This window comes from Paralichthys olivaceus, chromosome 3 (genome assembly GCF_024713975.1).
Source record: "Paralichthys olivaceus isolate ysfri-2021 chromosome 3, ASM2471397v2, whole genome shotgun sequence".
NCBI classification, from domain to species: domain Eukaryota; kingdom Metazoa; phylum Chordata; class Actinopteri; order Pleuronectiformes; family Paralichthyidae; genus Paralichthys; species Paralichthys olivaceus.
Window position 1 is genome coordinate 25,594,668 of NC_091095.1, and position 19,699 is coordinate 25,614,366.

The 19,699-nt window shown below is 40.1% G+C and overlaps 2 protein-coding genes across 2 annotated transcripts; both read right to left on the bottom strand.

Moving 5' to 3' along the window:
* Positions 1-462: 462 nt before the first annotated feature.
* rad23ab (RAD23 homolog A, nucleotide excision repair protein b) lies at positions 463-11,362 on the bottom strand. Its single transcript, XM_020080466.2, has 10 exons — positions 11,122-11,362; positions 8,849-8,930; positions 8,395-8,474; positions 7,471-7,925; positions 6,598-6,644; positions 5,258-5,385; positions 5,060-5,177; positions 3,902-4,095; positions 3,304-3,450; positions 463-2,863 (listed from the first exon to the last, which is right to left on the bottom strand). Exons 1-10 carry the CDS (start codon positions 11,188-11,190, stop codon positions 2,750-2,752), a joined length of 1,434 nt encoding a protein of 477 aa, XP_019936025.1. The 5' UTR covers positions 11,191-11,362; the 3' UTR covers positions 463-2,749.
* A 1,089-nt stretch (positions 11,363-12,451) lies between these two features.
* On the bottom strand, positions 12,452-17,865 carry LOC109625829 (calreticulin-like). The gene is made up of 9 exons (XM_020081349.2): positions 17,510-17,865; positions 16,816-16,917; positions 16,013-16,216; positions 15,734-15,828; positions 15,436-15,645; positions 14,559-14,672; positions 14,219-14,362; positions 13,987-14,079; positions 12,452-13,317 (listed from the first exon to the last, which is right to left on the bottom strand). Exons 1-9 carry the CDS (start codon positions 17,601-17,603, stop codon positions 13,117-13,119), a joined length of 1,257 nt encoding a protein of 418 aa, XP_019936908.2. The 5' UTR covers positions 17,604-17,865; the 3' UTR covers positions 12,452-13,116.
* Between the last annotated feature and the right edge of the window lie 1,834 nt (positions 17,866-19,699).

Genomic DNA, 19,699 nt, shown 5'->3' on the forward strand with positions numbered 1-19,699 from the left:
TAATATGTTTAATGTAGTCTGATGTAATCTAACGTATTTAATCCATATAATACGTTTTATGTAATCTGATGCTGTTTTATGTAGTTTGGTGTAGTCTAATATTGTTTAATGTAGTCTGATGTAGTGTAATGTAGTCTAATGTTTTCTGATGTAGTCTTATATAATCTGATGTAGTTTTATATAATCTGATGTAGTCTCATGTAATTGTATGTAGTCTGATAATATCTAAGGTAGTCTAATGTTTTATGATGTAGTTTTATATAATCTGATGTAGTCTCATATAATCTGATGTAGTTTTATATAATCTGATGTAGTCTCATATAATCTGATGTAGTTTTATATAATCTGAGGTAGTCTCATATAATCTGATGTAGTCTACTGTTTTCTGATATAGTTTTATATAGTAAAAGCTTTAACAGTGAAATATGTGATTGTTGCAACCAAATCATTTATGATAAGACATTGCCGCTTTGTAAAAGCCATTTATTTTACACAATGGTGGAACAAGAGTTTATTTTCCGCCAAAATATTCAGCAAAACCTCAACCGGAGTGTTCATGGTTGTAAGTACATTTTTTAAAATTATTTTCATAAACCCAAAACAAAAAGAAAAAAACAGATAAACTGAGATCAGAGCAACACGATACTGGTGGTTTCATCACCTCATGCAACCAACAACTCCTCACAAGCTAGAGCAGCATACATCCCAGTTAAGTGCCTTCCCCCCACAGTTTACTTCTGGCTGCAGCAAGTTCTATTCAAACAAAATATAGAAAAGTAACAGGAGAAACAGCAAAGCACATGCTGAATGCTGAAAATATATCTTTTTTTGAATTTTCTTTGTTTTGGCTTCTGGCACTTATTCAGCTTCCTTTTAGACCATTTTGGAGGCAATGACTCATAAATTATCAATAATTCATAATTCATCCAGTTTGACAAAGGTCACCAATCCTACAACACTGATCTTTGAAATATCTTAAACACTGTATGGTAAACTACAACACCATTAGTAGAATGAAACATGTCCAAGTCTACCAGTAAGGCATGTAGGAGCTTTAAAATGCATAGAAAATGTGAAACAATCACAACAGAACTTAATTGGCTAAACATAGGAAGTGGACTACACCTGTTCATTCCAGCTAAGAAATACTAAAACAACCTTTCTTTAAAATTAAAAAACAGAGTAGAGTGGCACCTCATCAACAACTTTCAAATTCCTCCATGTTCAAATGACAGAACCAACAAATCCCCCACAGTCAAACAGCATAAAAGACTAAATCAAGCAAAGTGATCCACTTCTTCCACATGACACATCACTGCTGCACACACTATCTTAAAACCAAGGCAACATTATATACTGTTTTTCTTTTTATGGTGTTGATTGCTCAATTACAGCAGACACATTTTACCTTCCTTTTAATGTTGCTTTTTTGGCAGCCCATTTCTGTCCAAAAAAAGCAACATCCCTACATAAGTCTGGAACAATAACAACATAAAATATCAAAATGTAATTTTCCAATTATGAGAAATTAAAGGTCCAGTGTGTAAGATTTAGGTGAAAGGGATCTATTGGTAGAAATTTAATGTAGAATAATCCTCATGATGTTTTCACTAGTTTGTTTGATCTAAATTATATGAATTGTAGTTTTCTTTGCCCCAGAAAAGACTCTTTATATTTAAATACTTTATATTTACATCGAGGGGGTCCTCTCTATGGAGGCCGCCATGTTTTTTACATTAGTCCAGACTGGACAAACTAAACACCTTTTGAGTTTTTATAACAACTGAAGCTACCACAGGTTCTTTTTCATGTTTGGAAGGAGAGGGTGAGGTGAGGGGTGTTCAGCTGCAACATGCAACTTCAACACTAGATATCACTAAATTCTACACACTGTACCTTCAAGTAAAAATTATAAAAATATGGAAATAGAACAGTTTCTCTGATGATAGTGAGTGATGATACATTTTTAAAAAATGATGATTGGATTTATTCTTACTTACAAATCCAAAATTAAATCATAATTCATAAATTATTTATTTTGCCAGTGGAAATAGGTAGTTTCAAATGCTCCACCAGCAAATATGGAGCCATAGGAGCACATCTGCAGAACACATCTGTGCTGTTTGGACTTGTTTGGTTTGAGATGTTTTACAAGATTTTTCTTTCCAAAGGACAAAAGAAGCTGAAGAAATGACCAGACCCGGTCTGAACTTTAATATAAAGCAGTGCTAGCTCTCAAAACAGTGACGTCAACAGTTTGCATTACAATTTCAATTAAATCCAACATGGAACGTTTCTGAACACGCATTCGTTTTCATCGTGTATACATTCACCACAAACACACTGTGCAGCATGTCTAGTGTGTATGTATAGTAGTCTAACACATGTTGTGTGAGCTGACTGCAGTAGAAACACTCTACATAAAAGCCTGTGAAGGTGATGCACACTGTTGACATGTCTTCTCTCAGCTCAAGCAGCAGCAGTAATAATGTAGCAGCAGTGAGGTACAGCTCAGTGGGAGCTCCTTTGATGATCATCACAGCAGTATGGAGAGCAGGCAGCACAGCGAACTTTGAACAGCATATCGTTGTCGTTATCGTCACCATCTTTATCAAACCACAGTCACAATGGCGTGAAAAGAAATGTTGTCTTCCTCCCCACGTCCCTGTCCAGCCCCAGTGGATTTTGCATTGCACTGTCATCCACTCCCAAAACCCTCTGTCCAGGTGATGTGTCAGGTGTTGTCTGCTTACTCATCGTCCCATGTTTGCTGGAGCAGGAAGTTAGCAGCCAGATTCTCATTCTTCTCACATGCGAAGTACGCCTGGATGACTAAGCCTTCAGAGAAGCCCAGCGCTTTTAACTGTAACACCACACACACATAGATGCTTGTTGACATAAGGCATTCCCCATAACCCTAACATCACAACTACATTTCTAAATAAAGTCACATGCACATATGCATACTCTGAAACACATAACCATAAAAATATATTGTGATGACCCCTCCCACTCTGCTGGTGGCTTTTGTGGAGTTTTTTCCCAACCAACAGGGTTTTTGTGTTTGACTAGCATTGTCTTATATGATAAATAAATTACATTTTCTTTCAAATCCCTCATTAACCGTGTGGTCTCCCTCAGTTTTGTCTTGAATTCTAGACGATTCATGATACTATCGTAGGTTTAACTAACCATTATTGTGAGTACATTTTTACCCAATTCTTATAATAGCAATTTTGTGAAGTTATCTAGACAACAAGACATCTGGATGCAGGTTAATGTCAGTGTGAGTGGTGAACTGACCCTCTCAATGGCCTCTTTCTCCTGTGCGGTGACCTGGATGTAGTTTGTTTGTGGTAATCCCTGGGCCTCTGCGCCCTCGTCTCCCGTGTCTCCACCTCGTGGCTCATTCAGCATCTGTACAAAACGCTCCTGGTGCTGTGTGATTTGCTGCAAGTGATGCAATCAGTCAGGACGAGCACTGTCATATATATATGTGGTACACATTCCCAGCTCTTAATGAAGATCTCACAAAACAGATGATTACGGTTACAGAACAACCACCCAAACAAACAGAGGATAAAAAAGTTAAGGTAAAAACAATGATTCTTTAAAGCAAAGCCATCATTTCTATATTTTAACATAATTTGTTAAAAGTGTACTCAGATTTTTTTATACACAGATTATACAGTACTATTATACATACATGTTTTTCTTGTTCAAGTGCAGAAGTTCATTAGAAAAGAGCAAACATAAAATAAGCCCTTGCAATCTTTAAATGTTGACACTTTTCCTTGATCAGCAGAGTGAGATTGCAGATTCTTACTGCTCTGCCAATGAATTAATAAAACATCTTTGCAACAGACAAACAGATGGTTTGGCAAGTGTGCTGGATTGGTACCTGCAGCAGCTGTGGGTTGTCTCTGCCCAGCTGCTGCAGCAGGGCTGGCAAGAGGGCCGGGTTCTGCTGGATGATTTGTCTCATCTGCTGGAACTGTGGTTGGTTCCTTAGGAACTCCAGAGGGTTTGCTGTGGGGACAGAACCTCCACCAGCAGAGGGAGGCTGACTGGTAGACACTGGCCCTGAGCTGCTTACTGTTGATGTGTGACAGAACAAAATTTGTGGGAGACAGTTTAAAGACAAAATTACCAGAAAGGAAACCTTGATTATGCATAGTTCAGTGAGTTCATCCAGATGCAAAATCAAATTAATGCTAAAATCAAACTAAAATCCACTACTGCCATAAAGCAGTCCTACTAATTAATTTGCAACATCATCCCTGATGGGTCCAACTGTAGACCTCCGTTGTGGAGACCCCATATCTGGGAAACAATAGGAAGAGCATACATTCGTCCTCAAGGGTGACGTAACTACTTCCCCCCAAAAATGAGCTTAATAACATTGTCAGTTAGTGTTAGTTGTAATTTTCTTACTTGATGAGAAGTTAGCTGTAGCATCATGTCAGGGACCAAAACTGTATGACTTTGTGGAACCATGTGATCCTCTGACCCATCTGCTCAGCGGTCCATGGAAATTCCACTTTTTGTTTAGCTAGTTGTTATTCCAATGAAAGCACTCATTTTCAAACAACATTACTGTCATAATGTAAAGAACTTTAATGTTATTTTCACCGAACAGTTCCAGGTACTAAGGAGTCAAAGAAGACGCTCATGCCACTGGCTCATAGAGCTGTGGTCAGTCCCCGGGAGTATCTTTATCCTAATGTAAATATAATTCTAACCTGAACACTAAAATTAGGCCTTAACCCTCAACAATACGCAAGCACGTTAAACTTCTAAAAATGAATTTGACTGTGGACATCACATGTTTTTATTAACATTACATCGCCATGGTCGGCTCTTCTCAACACAAACTCTCTTGACATCTTTGTTGGTGTCTTCTACATGCATGGCACTGATTTTTTCATTTTTGCATCTGTCGTGTGTCTTCACTCCCCCTACATTTGCATTCATATATACACATTCTCCAGAAAGACTCCAGAGGATCTCAGAAGTTCAATGCATGTCTGAAAGCATCTTAATAAATATGTGCTCTTACTGTTAGAGGTGACTGGTGGTTGCTGCGGTGCCTCTGTGGTAGGGTTTGGGGAGTTTGATGAAGCACTGTGTCTAACTACCTCTTGAAGTGGCAGATCACTGGTCTCCACTGGAATACCCTACAGTACATAAACATTTATTATACAACCAGGAACACAGGGGCAGAAAGGGCAAGCAGCAGAGCTGGTTAAATCCTTACCATCAGTAGATACTCCACTGCTCTGTCTGGGTTGTTGTAACTGGCTCTGAGTGCATTAACTACCTGCTCCCGCTCATAACCCATAGACATGATCTCTGACACCAGGTTCTCATAGGCTGGACCTGTCACTGTGGAAACAACAACAGAGGAAGGATGCTGCATGAAGTGAGGAGGAATAGTCAATACATGTCTTAGACGTGTCTGGCTAATAACAGTAGGTATCAAAATATATTCCTTATTTAATCATTTATAGCCTATTTGTACCATGAAAGCTCATGCGCCAATCGCTGCTCACAATTCCTGCTCCAGTAACAATGGACAGTGAGGCGGCAAAAAACTGGGATATTTTGATCCTGAAGAAAAAGGACCAATGACTGACCACTGAATCCCTGACCGCTATTACTATGTTACATGAAAGTTTCCCTCAGACTGTTCCGTTTCAACAAAAGCTTGTTTCATTTGCATTTCTTTGCCACGGCTTGGCTAAAACTGTCTTTACCACATGGATGATGACGTCACTGAATCACTGCTGTGGTTTGAACTGATCAAATACAGGCTCTATCCCATAACTCACAAGGTTAAAGGGACATGTGGAGTATTCAGTGCAAGAAGATCGTGACAGTGGGAACATTTCCACCTAGGATCTACCAGTACAGTTCACAAACTGTATGTCTAAAGTGGATATTTTCAACCATCCCTTATTCTACATTATCACTTATTCAAACACTGATTAGCTACGTGTTTCAATACTATCATTACACACTGGTTTTTATTGTAAGGTTCTGTGTCTGCTGTGCGCTCATGAGCTGGTAAATATTTATATAATAAAAAAATCTGTGTTGAGGCACAAATGTAACAGTCAAGATTATGCTGGAAATCACCAGTTTTCATCAGTGTGTTTTCTCTCACTTTGTAATATAATGCTTTTCCGATTTTATTTCTTGATAGATGTTGAATTTATTAGTAGTATAATTTTTCTGCCATTGTAAATATCCATGAAATCCCTATCATTTATGTCACTGAAATATTCAAACAATAATCTGCATTACAGTGTGCTGAAAACAACAGCTAGATGAGGCCACACTGGAAATGCCATGTGAAGCTCAGTACCAGCAGTTATTAAATGAAAACCTTCAATTCAAAAGTTCACACGCAAGTCATCCATGGAAATTTTAAATAATGTATTTCTGATCAGTTACCAATGAGTCCATTTACATGTTTACATAATATCGTATATTGGATGTACAAAGCAAACAAGTTAAAAATTAAAAATAAATCTAACCAGCACAACAGTATCATTTCATTTTTGATGTAGAGAAGGAAAATGACAGATCTTTTACCCAGTATTGATGCTGCTTCCTCAAGGAGTCCTAGTTCATCAACAAGGCTGAGAGAAAAAAAACAAAGAGAAAAGAGTGGATCTATATTCCAGAGCACAAACGGTCACAGTTTTAACAAAGAAACAAGACAAAATGACAAAAGCTATTGGCAACATTTAGGCACAGTTGTGCTGTAACTGCACGTTCATATTTGCTAATAAGAGGTAAACACCAACTGTAGCTGACGAGTTGTCATTCATAAACTAAATGAGTGTTTTACCTGATGATGAAGCAAGTGCAAGCATGAGCAACAAGAAGGTCACTCACTATTGCACATACCAACAGTCCCCTTTACCAAATTAGAACACACTCATGCAGTCTTTTCAATGGGCCTGTTTTTTTGGGGTTTTTTCAGTTAAGGAAATCTCCCTCTCTTTATTTGAAGGAAAATGAGAAATCATCATACCAGTATCCACACTAAATTATAATTGCTAATCTTTTGAGGATAGTGGGGGGGCTGGACATTGAGTGGCACCACTGATCCTGAGATATTTGTATTCTTTCTGATTTTCCTCAGTTTTGTGTCTGTCACGTAATAGAAACATCATCAACACACACACTTGCTGTGAATCCTTAGGGGATCCCATGCTGTGTTCTTATATCAGCTAACTCCTGCATCACCAGGCCACCCTCTTATAAGGTTAGGCTGTTTTATTACCAAGCGATAGTAGCATACTTAAACCACAGGAAGAATAAATATTTTAACGGGTAAATAGTGACGTTCTAATTCAAATGACATGTTTACAGAGCTAAACAGACATTTCTTACTCATTTAATCAAGTTTCGTGTAATTAATTAAACTCCCAGTCTACAAGAACATATGTTTCCTCACACCTGGAAACCGAAGTGCGCACTGGTGCCGTGACGGATGGTTGATTCTCAGGGTTTTCACTTGGACTGTCATCTAGCTGCGTAGCAGGAGTGGGGGGGTCTGCAGTGGCCACGGCTGTTTGATCAGTTTCAGGGGCTGAAGCCGGGGCAGAGGCTGGAGGAGTGACTGCTGGAGTCAAGTCAGGAGCTGATTCTGGGATTACATTTGAGTCCAGAGCTGCTGATGCTTCAGCAGGAGTCGATTCTGTGTTTTCTGGGACAGGGGATGAAGATGGGGATTCAGAAGGAGGCACTGACTGTGGGGCAGGTGTGGGCGCAGACACTGTGTGTGTCGGTGTGGAGGGTTCTTGTGCAGGACCAGAGGCTGGTGCTGAGGCTGAGGTCGGTGCTGAGGCTGAGGCTGCAGCTGGTTGAGGAGTTGGCTGAGGAGCTGTTTGTGGAGGAAGGGCTGGTTTAGGCTGAAAAGACATTTGAGGATCATTAGTAGTGGGGATATAATGACCAAACAGGACGTTACACTGCGTTGGTTGCTTCACTTAACTACACCAGCCTATTGTGTTTATAATAAATGAAAAATGTCAGTATCAGTTCAATTCAATTTTTTTCAATCTTTCTAGGGCAAGGGTCACAGTTCCCTTTAATGTAATGTTTTGCGCAATAGATTCGGAGGTCGTTAACTTCCTTTTTAACCAGAGAACAACCATAAGGAACCTAATGTAACAAATAAAGGTGATGAAACAGGATATAAGCACACCCCAATGCTATACTTCTGCTAAATGTTTCATATTAAAAGCATAGCAGGAATTGTGTACTACTACAAGTTGCTGAGCAGCAACCATTAAGGAAAAGTTAAAGTGACTTGAAATGAGTAAAAGTGTCTGAGTATGGCATGAATGTCTCTAATAAACCATCTGAAAAGACACTGACCTTGGTAACCATGACCACCACAAAGTTTTTCTCGTCGATTTTGTACTCCTTCAACGGGGTGTCATCATTTAAGATTTTGCCTGTGGCATTCAAGCAGAGACAGTGAATAAAAAACAATTAATGACACGTGTGAATATGAACCTGAACAGAATCAAAACAAGACTTAGTTACACAGATGATAAGTTATTATCCTGTGGAGCAACTTTTAGTAATTGAAGTGTAGACTGTTTCATGTTACTGCATATGGTGCAGTTTAAGTGCTGCTTTGAATTCAATTTAAGAAACAGTCACAGCACCTTGACATGCAACATACTCCTGTCCATGGAGATAAATGCTTGTCACTTAAAACAAACTTTGGACTAATAATAACAACCTAATCAGGATGAGGAGTCATCTCACTGCTGTTTCAGTGAATATGATATTTCAATGCATTTTTCCTGTCTGACTCACTCACCTGCATAGATGAGTTTCTGTCCTGCAGCAGGAAATGCATCTTTCCCTCTGTCCTCCTCTATTTTCTCCTTCAGGGTTTTCACCTTAAAAATATCAGCAGATAAAACGTTGACGTTAATAGGTGTTACACTGTGTAGGTGTTCATAGGTGTTACACTGTGCCGCTGAACACATGTGCCGGCTGTTGCTGTCAATGAAACATTCATATGAACATGTAACTGTTTAACCTCCATCAAGGAGGTTAGGTTTTCACCCCTGTTTGTTTGTCTGTGTCGTTCTGTCTGTCTGTTGAAGATGTTTTTGACATTTTTACTAATTTCCCAAGGAAAATTAAAAGTCATGGTAAAAAAAAAAAAACAAGCATATTTACAGATATGCAATAGTATGTGGAATAAAGTGTGTTTTGATTCGATATAAGTAAACTATTGGGCATTGGTGAAGGTGTGTGTGTGTGTGTTTGTGTGTGTGTGCGTCAGTTGTGTGTTTGTGTGTGTGTGTGTGTGTGTGTGTGTGTGTGTGTGTGTGTGCGTGAGTGTGTTTGTGTGTGTCCTTTTTTTAAAATAACTTGCAAACTTGTAGTGATTTAGACCAAATATAAATAATTCAAGATTTCTTACTATATAATAAGGAAATATTATTTGTTATAGACCTCTCTCTCTTTGCGGGTATCTCTGACTCCAGTGCTGCAGGATAACAACAATTATTATTATCATTATTGTTATTATTATTATTATTATTATCATTATTAACAACAGTACTTATTATTAATTATTATTCTATGAATTGTTGCTGTTACCATTAATAATCAATAACATTGTTACACTCTTGTTGTTTTCACAGAGATGAAAGCTGATGGTGCACAAGTGTTCCTGGTCTCTCCCTCCTCTCTCTCTCCCTCTCCTCCCTATCTCTCTCTTCTTTCTACCCCATTTTTCTCTGCCCCCCCCAACCGGTTATTTGTGCTTTGTATTAAATTCATAAATGAATAACGAAATAATGACTTGTTTTTGAATTTTCTGATTTTGGTTTTCTAATTGAATATGAAAAGAATGAATGACACAAGGATTTGCCTTGACCGGTGAAATGAATGATACACGGATTGAGGCAGACATTGAGTCTGGTTCTTCGAGAGGCTTCTCCCTGTTAATGAGGGAGTTTGTCTCTCCACAGTCGCCAAAGTGCTGCTCATTGTGGGAACTGTTGGTTTCGTCTATAAGTTTTGAGGTCTTGACCTTCTATGTAAAGTGCCTTGAGGTAATGTTTATTGTGATGTGGCACTATACAAATGCAATTTAACTGAATAGAACTGAATATAATAATTCTAGCTTGCTTACTATATGATATGGAAATATCACTAGTAATATAAACCAAATATAAATAATTCTAGATTACTAACTGTTTAATGTGGAATATTATTCTTAATATAAAGCAAATGTAAATGATTCTAGATTGCTTACTTTATGATATTTTAATATTATTCTTAATATAAAGCAAACATAAATAATTCTAGACTACTTACTATATGAGATGGAAATATAATTAGTAATATAAACCAGATATAAATAATTCTATATTTCTTAGTGTGTAAGGAAAGATTATTAGTTGTAAACATCTCATATAACTAATTCTATATTACTTACAACACGATATAGAAATATCATTAGCAATATAAACCAAATATAAATAATTCTTTATTTCTTGCTGCATGATAATTCAAAATGATTAGCTATACAGAGCTAATATGAGGAGTTTGAAATTATTGCACCGTCATTCATGGTGAGACACAAAACAAGTCAACCATCAAGTTACACGTAAAGTAAAGACGTTTCCGGTCCTTGTTTTCAAAATAAATCCCCCGGCATGCCTCTTTCACGTACACTGTGGAAAAGAACACACACAGTATAATATACTGCGTTCCTTTGCATTATTCAGCCCATCAACACACGATCCTACGGTTTCATTTTCACACAGACAGTGGCATGCTTGAATCCCCTCAAAGACCCTGCGCCTTTACTTTGAAGGGAGAGCCTCGGCGTGACGCTGGCTCCATCACCTCGCATGAACCCGGCCAGTGAAAGATCAGACATGTCTGTAATGTTCGGGTGACGGCAGTGTTCGAAACACGCACCACGCATCGTCCTCCTGCTTCACGCGCAGCCGAGCAGCCGGCGCCGCGGCCACGCTTCGACGTTAGCTGCCACCCCCCCCCGCGAGCGCCCCAGCGTGAGCGGCAGCTCCCGGCCTGTTGACTCGAGCCCGTTGGACTTGTACTCACCGTCACTTCTGCCTCTACCTCTATCTTGAACGTCTGCTGCTGGAGGGTCTTCAGTGTTATCGTCAGCATGGTTCCAGGGCGGCTGCGGCCACAAAGTTCGCTCGCTGTCGGGTCGAGTCCTCGGGCTCCGCGGGCTCCTTCCCTCGCTGTTTACCTGGCGTTGATGCGAGCGAGCCTCCTGAACGCGGTCTGTGACTCAGCTGTCTGCTGTCAGTGCAGCCGAGGGCCACGAGCGCCACCTACCGCTGGACGCGAGGCACCGGACGCTGCCGCATTCAAGTGCCGTCGGAAATATTCAACAGACGGAGAACGCAGATAAATGAGCCAAAAAAAAAAACCCGGTAGTGCGGTCTAATGTCTGCTCGTGGCTCATGTTTAGTATTTTTCCTGTAGCGGTTATAAGGCTGATAATAGACACAAGTCTGATGTGCCTGCCGTAAATTTGATTAAAACGTTTGTTTTTAAATTGAATGTTGACATCAAATGCATCTCAGGATGCCATATCTCAGACTTAAATTTAGATCAGGTATTTTCAAAGCTAAGGTGGCCGAGAGAGCTCAGCGCACTGCAAATTAAGAAAACAACTTCAACAATTTGATGACACATGCGCTTCAAAAAGTCACAACTCATGCAAACACTGAACATATGGCTGAGCAATATGGTCAACAATTATATCAAGATACAAATGTTCATATCAGTGGTTATTAATAGTTAATAGACTGATTTGCTCCTTGTGTTTTTAAACTCCTCTTTATGAGCATTACACACTTATTAAGCAAATCATTTCACAAACCTGAGATAGATCTATTAGGCTATGTGTTAAAAAAGATTGTGTGCACAATTAAGTGAAGTTGCATGTTGCAGCTTAACACCCCTCATCTCACACCCACTCCCGTCCGAATATAAAAGAGAACCTGTGGCAGCTTCAGTTGTCATAAAAAAGGTTTTAGTTTGTCCAGTTTGGACTATATGTAAAAAACATGGCGGCCTCCGTAGAGAGGACCCACTCCAGATGTAAATATAAAAGACTGATTCTAGGGTTAAGAAAACAACAATTCATAGAATTTAGATGATTATACACGAGTGAAAACATCACTAGGATTATTTTATATTCAATTTCTGCCAATAGATCCATTTCACCTAAATCTTACACACTGAACCTTTCAACATTGCACTGTGCTTGCACATGTATTGTATCAATACATTTGGACTTTTGTTATATTGCTATTGATGAAACTTATATTGTGACAATTATCAAAATTATTATATTGCCTATAGCCCTACATTCACATATTCACATCTACCACCATCATTGAAAACAGGGGTCAGGTTTTAGAGAGAAGCTTCAATTTATTGGCAGAAACTCAAGAACAGAAAAAAACAGTGTGCACCCAAAACAGCCACTCATCCAGAAAAATGGCTAAATGAGAATTGTAAAAAAAAAAAAATCACAGTTTGTTTTATGCAGTCTCACACTCTCTCACTCACACACAGGCACACACACACAGAATTGGAGGAAGGACATGTGTATTTTCGGTGGATTCATATTATGATTAAATAAATTATGAAGGGGATCCATTCGAAAAACAAGCAGTACTACACCATACAGGAGAGGAAAGTGCATGGACCAGATATCACAGATCCTTGATTTTACTGGACATCCCAGCAACCGCAGTAATAAAAAGGAATTGTCACTGTGAGTAACTGCAGGACACGCACACATCACGGGATCGACCACAATAGGAAAATCGCATAAGATTAGAAAATTCTCAACCAAAACGTAAGGAAAAACAACAAGTAAACCCTTCTCCCTTCTATAGTCTGAAGACAAAAAAAAGTAAAACAAGGATCAATAAAAAATAAATCTGATCTGACCCCCCTGCCACTTGAACAAATGGCTGCTGTATGACAGGCCAGAGTCCATCAGTGGCTTTCACTCATTTTCTGTGGTTTGGACCCGCACAGAGAGAAGCACACAGCAGTCCACAGGCTTCTCTACAACTCATCCTTCTCTTTCACGTCACTGTCGTCTTCTGTCCCAGTGTCCTCCTCGTCGTTCTCACCCTCTTCCCCCTCATTCTCTTCCTCACCATCTTCCTCATCATCCTCCTCCTCAACCTTCTTGCTCTTCTCCTCCTCCTCCCTCAGTTTCCTCTCTGCGTCCTCCTGCTCCTCTTTCATCTTCTTCTCTGGTTCCTGGTGGGAAAAGAAAGTTATTTTATGTTTTGAACAAGAGGATGGTGGTAAAGTTGTCGTTGAAGATGATCACTAATTTGCTACTTTCAAATTGAACTAATGAGCTTGTGGTTATGAAGTGGGAAGTTGTATACATGGTGTGCTTGGAGTTGAGTTGGTTAAGTAACGACAACATGGACGCAAATGTTAACCTTGCTGTCGCTGTTAACAATTTAACAACCTAGCATGTGGGTGACGTAATGCAGGAAAGGCAGATACAATGAAAGAAGGATTATATTGTTGGAAATATGAACATTTTCCTCAGACGTCTTAGAAATTTCTAAAGAAAAATTCTATGCGACTAAAATGCCATCTTTTATCAAAATTTAAAATGGCCTGTCCTCTACACATTACGCTCCTTGACACTTTAACCATCTCCTGGTATGTCCCACCAAACAACACTGAACGACAAAGTACAATGATGTTATCCCTGCTGGCTTCCCATTCCCCATGTTCATAGAATTAATCAACAATGTTGCTGCGAATCAAACACTGGGTCTTTGCAGTGGTGAGAAGGAACATTTTTTAAATTAAGGTAAATGCAGCTAAATAGTCAAAGTAGATAAAATATTATTTTATTTGGTCTCAAATATACAGTACAGTATTTAGTCAATCTGAATACAGTCCTACCTTTGTAACTCCCCAGGTTTCCTTCCCAAACTCCTCAGCTTCTTTGACATTGTCAGTGATCAGGAAGTTGTCAAAGATGGTGCCAGCTTTTACCTGAAGACAAACACAGTAATCATTTATTCAAGGAACCCCCCTCGTATTCAACTCTTGCATCATAGACTTTTACTACATAACATTCATTAACTCTGTATATATACACTTAGACTCTGTCAGTGTGAGAGGAGATTGTTACCTGCCACAGATCCAGGCCCAGAACTCCAATGTTGTCAAACTTGTACATTGTGGCATCCTGAGTGTATTCTGGGTTGTCAATCTCAGGGTGGACCCAGGCTCCCTTGTAGTCAGGGTTGTCAATCTGTTTGGGTTTCCACTCCCCCTGCAGAGATAACACGACAGGGGTTAGAGCTGCTTGTTATCCCACCAGTTCCGTGACAGACATAATGCCTTCAAAATATAAACCCCCGACCCAAAACCTAAAACATACATTCAATTCTACACAAACACCAATAAAGGAATTTGATATGGTGATTGACCAAAGCTCTGGCCCATGTGCTTGGCAGCACAAGCTGTACCTTATACTCTGGATTGGTGATCATGGGGGGTTCCCACTCTCCGTCCATGTCCTCGTCCCAGTCGTCAGGCTTCTTGGCATCAGGGTCAGGGATGGTCTCTGGCATGTCCCAGTCCTGGAAAATGGCAGGTTCGGAGTTACCACTCAAATCATTAAAAATGCAATTTAATAACCCTGTGCATACGATATATATTTTTTCTGGCTTTTCAAAGCTGGTTTAAAATGTATATGGAACAGTGAATATCATATCTCATTCAAAACCCCCAGACAGAGAGGCACCAACTCTTTTCTAAATTATATTAGAATCAAGATGCAAGGACAGAACAGGATTTAGGTTTAACTCTTCAATAAGATGCTAACACCTACATGTAACATAGAGAGTGACCGCATTTCTAGCCTTTCATTCTAGCCTTTTCATGGAACGTGTTGTTGGAATAGGTGATGCGAGGTGGGGAGAGAAGGAGGTAAATTGGGATTGCTGTGTAAGACAGCTTTAGACTTGGGGTTGACAATCACCCATTCGTCTCTCATTTACATCAAGCTTGCAATAAACCTTTGTGCGTAAGACACACGCTGCCCCCTGAGTTCTCCATCCCTCCATCACAGTACCCAAAACGCAGGTAAGACCGTGGAAAAAAAGGTAAGTGACTCCTTCCCTATTGCCAGTAGTAGCACAAACGTGAAAATAAAGAGGCTCTCTCACCTCGCTGTCTGCCAAATAAGCGAGTTGACCACATTTCAATCACTGCTGATCAGAGCCAAAGTCAATTAAAAATAGTATCTACTCATAAGTCACGTGAGCCAGGAGTAAATGATGATCATATCCATTCACATTGCACATAAGAGCTAAGTTAGTGAGTTTTAAAATCATTTCCTACCTCAGGCTTGGTGTCGCTGGGGTCGTCAATCTTGGCCCTGTCATCCCAGTCGCTGGGTTTCTTGGCCTCGGGGTCCTTGATCTTCTTTGGGGGCAGCATGTCCCAGTCATCCTCCAGCGAGCCAGACTCCACCTTTTCATTGTTGATCTTCACCTCATACGTCTGGTCTGGGTTCAGTATCAATGTGTACAGGTGGGTCAGTTCGTCATCCTGGGGAGAGGAAGAAGTGAATTTAAAAGGAGCAAGAGAAAGTATGAATAATGTCTAAATTATTCAATGTGCTGTTTGCTAAGGCAACCTTGCATTTGATGTCTTTCTTGATGAGGTGGTTCTGGCCCTTGTAATTCACGATTACATGAACCTTCTTTGTGCTGTATCCACAGATGTCAGGCCCTGGAGACATTGAGATAAATTTAATTTCTATTATTTAACATTAAAGATTAAGCAAAAACAATGATTGCATTTAAAACAGATGAATGTCAAAATTTGTTATCAGGAAAGTGCATCATACATCTCTCCAAAAGTTATGTTCCATGCTCAGGCCGTTTACAAAACAAACATGACAGAACAAACTCACCAAACATGATGTAATATTGAGAGTCTCCGTGCATATCACTCTGGTCGAGGTCAGAGGGGAAGATCTTGACGTAGCCGCCTCCGCAGTCAATCTTCTGTTCATGCTTGACAGTGAACTGAACGACCAGGGGCTTTCCCTCATTGCTAAAGGGCTCAAAGCGGGCCGACGTGGCGTAAAAGTGGGCATCCTGGCTGGTCTGAAGACCTAAAAAGGAGCAAACGTGTCAGGGCTTTTTTAGCCAACCATGCAATAGTTTCTTCTTACAGATTTTATATTCTCTTTTTTAACTGAGTCAAGCAGCTGCTCAAAGGCCCCGGGACTCCAGAGCCCAAAAGTGCTGGTTTATGCTACTTTCATTGAAAATGTATCTAGGAATACACACCACCACAGTACAGTTCCATCTGACATCATAGGGGAGTGTGGTATCTTGAGAATGTGTTTCAAAAAAGGACTTTGTCAAACTATGTTTTATGTTAAATCCTTTGAAATAAATTTAGGTTCAATTAAATTAGCATCTGGAGCTCTGGAGTATCCCAGCACAGAGAACTGTAGTGGATACTTTAAGAGTCGGGGGTGTTAGTAGGCCCCACTAGCAGGTTACTCCAGTCCTGCAAATACTTTTCACACGTACTGCACAGACCAGTTCCTTTAGTTCCTCATAGTGCCTGAGCTAAGAGCTCTTTCAGACCTCTTTCACCTTCATTTTCATAAGACTCTATCTTCAAGTCCCTTACATATGCAAATGCAGCAATACTATATCCATTTGAACCAACTGACCATGACAGACAATGTATGAGAATTACCTTTATCAGCCTCAGCATCCCCATAGAACTTTCCAGCTGTCAGTTTCCATTGGCCATAGTCGGACTTGTGCTTGGACTGGAGCCACCGGCTCGTCCATCCATCTGGAACACAGCATTCACACTGGTTACTCACCGACTGTTCACACAGCTTCCTCAGAACACATCTACATCTACATGTAAACTGTGGAACAGATCAACGGGGCTTTATATGGATGAACTCAGGTATCACCTCTTGGTAGTTCACAGAACTCTGTTTTGCGCTTTTATTCTGATGAACACACACACCTCCAGATATGGACGATTTCACCTGAGAGCTCGTATACTGCTCAGCGCGATATGAAAAGTGAAAACAGTTCTCGACGAACACGCGAGGACGTCAATTCATGTTTTTTGTTTCGTTTTACATTTATGGTTTAGAAAATATCACAGATGTCGTTTCAATCAGCAAATGGATTTTCATTTTACTGCTTTATGAGGGTCCTTTACTTATTTTTGAATTGTTAAGCGCACGTCCTCCCTCACTAACAGACAAGACAGGGCCTAACTTTGACATCATTGATTATAATAACACATCGATGTTATGTTATCTATCACACAGTGAAAAGAGAAAGCGCCCAAACGAAAGCACCGTTGGAAGCAGCTTTCACAACACTTCTCATACAGAGCAACAGAACAAGAACTGGCTCTACTCCACCTCCATCCTCGAACTGCTCCTTGAAGTAGACGGTGGCGTCGACGGTCACAGCTATGGACGCTAAGAGCGTGAGGGCGGCGGCGGGCAGCTTCATGTCGGCTCCTGTCCGGTACCAGAGGCGAAGAGAGCAGCCCGGAGAGGAACTCAGCTGATGAAGACACGAGGAAACGTCACCACACAACTTCGACCGCTGACAGCCCTGCACAGATGGCCGCCGCTCATTGGACGAGCGTTCCGCCAATGAAATGGGACCACGAGTTACTTTTCGGAGACGACTCGGGTGGAATCGGGCGAAGATCGGAGAAAGGTGGGCGGAGCAGACGTACACGCGCTACTGTTGCATTCACGGATTCAACGTGTACGTACAACTGCAAAGCAATGTTATCTCATAAGCCCCTTTGTCAGAAAACAAAAGGATTGCTGTCACACACACTTTCCACTTTATTAGGCACACCCACCCAAACATAATGCAGTACAATGCAATGGCTCTATGTCTTCACTAACACTTGAGAGAGGTGTCTCTACTTTTGTCCAACCCATTTGTGTGTGTGTGTGTGTGTGTGTGTGTGTGTGTGTGTGTGTGTGTTTGTGTGTGTGTGCGTAAAAGTTGCACTAAAATAACATTACTAAAAGGACCCTAGATGTTTTCTAAAAGGTTATTTCCGAGAATGTTTTTAAGATAAGATAAGATAAGAATCAAGAATTAAGAATTAAGATTAATCCAACACTGGGGAAATGGCAACATTACAGCAGCAGAGGGGCATTAGGAAAGAGACAAAAAAAATAATATATATATATATAAATAAAGATAAAAATACAAAAACAAGAATAAAAATATACATATGTATACATATATATAAAGAAAAATTTAAACAATATACAAAGATACTGGAAAATTCACAGCTATTATTGCACATGAGAGTGGAGAATATACATTGGGATGTAACAATTCAGAAGTATTGCACTAGCACCTAAAATTGAATATTAATATTGCACATGAAATAGATATATATATGTAGGAGGTAGATATAGAAAAAATTAGAGGAATGATTATTACACTGTTTTTACGTTCTTGTTGAAAAGTCAGTGGTTACTTAAGATGAGGTTAGTGGGATGACTTAGAGAACGTTAAAAAAGGTAACCTGGAGGACGACCGCTCCAAACCTCAGCCAGCGATATGATTCACATCATCAAACCATTCACTGACCACTCAGTCAATGCCCTATGGATGGTGGCATTGTCATCCTGGATGAGTCCCCAGGATAGAAATGTTCCTTCATTGGATTGATTTGATTTATTTGCAGTGGCTCCTCTCTCTGAGGAGACAAGTGGACCCAAACTATTGCAACAAAATCCCGCCCACTGAGCAATAGAACACCCTAACTGTAAAAGTCAAGCCCTTTAGGCCAGTACTGTTCTCTTGGTATGCACGACACATGTGTTACAGGTCCCAGGGTTGATACCACAGCAACAAAGTCATCTGTAAAATACAGTGGGAATGCAGCAGCATTGAAGACAGCGCATTCAGTTCATCATCTAGACTGCATCTGACATGTGGGTGGATGTTACCCCCAAAGAGACAGTCTGGGGTGCAACTGCTCCGGTGCCAAACGTTCCACCTGAGTGCTGCTGTCATTAACCGATCTCTCCATAATGCACATGAAACATAGAATAATGTGACTATCACATATGTTATTAGGAATATTAGACCCTGAAATTCACAGAAATCCAGGCAATTAAAATAAATAAACACAAAAGTGGTTGCACGATTTTGGGGCATACCACACATGTACTCCCCCACTAGTGCAGAATATGGTGAAGGATGACTCATCTGAATACACAACTTTGTTCCACATCTCCTTAGACCAATGCCTTTGGGTTTTTTACACCACTACACTCATGTGCACAGATGTGCTTTCATCTGTGTAATGAGGGAGTTCACACACTGCAGCTCTAATATGCCTTCTCACTGTATCTTTGGATGGACTGTTGACACAGTCTGACTGCATTGATATTCTTCATCACAATGATTGCATAAAATATTTAGTAAAAGTGAGCAATATTGTAAAAATTACAAACATCCTGTCTCAGAAGGATGCTGAGAAACTAGTCCATGCATTTGTTACCTCTGGACTAGATTACTGTAATTCTTTATTATCAGGATGTCCCAGGAAATCTGTGAAAAGCCTC

Coding starts and splice junctions, on each gene's coding strand:
- LOC109625829 (XM_020081349.2), bottom strand. CDS start 17,603: ATGAAGCTGCCCGCCGCCGCCCTCACGCTCTTAGCGTCCATAGCTGTG. Junction 16,918..17,509: donor GGAGCAGTTCGAGGATGGAG/GTGGAGTAGAGC, acceptor GCTGTGTTCCAG/ATGGATGGACGAGCCGGTGG. Junction 13,318..13,986: donor AAACCTGGGGAGTTACAAAG/GTAGGACTGTAT, acceptor TTTTCCCACCAG/GAACCAGAGAAGAAGATGAA.
- rad23ab (XM_020080466.2), bottom strand. CDS start 11,190: ATGCTGACGATAACACTGAAGACCCTCCAGCAGCAGACGTTCAAGATA. Junction 8,931..11,121: donor AGGTAGAGGCAGAAGTGACG/GTGAGTACAAGT, acceptor GATATTTTTAAG/GTGAAAACCCTGAAGGAGAA. Junction 4,096..5,059: donor ACCACCAGTCACCTCTAACA/GTAAGAGCACAT, acceptor ACACATCAACAG/TAAGCAGCTCAGGGCCAGTG.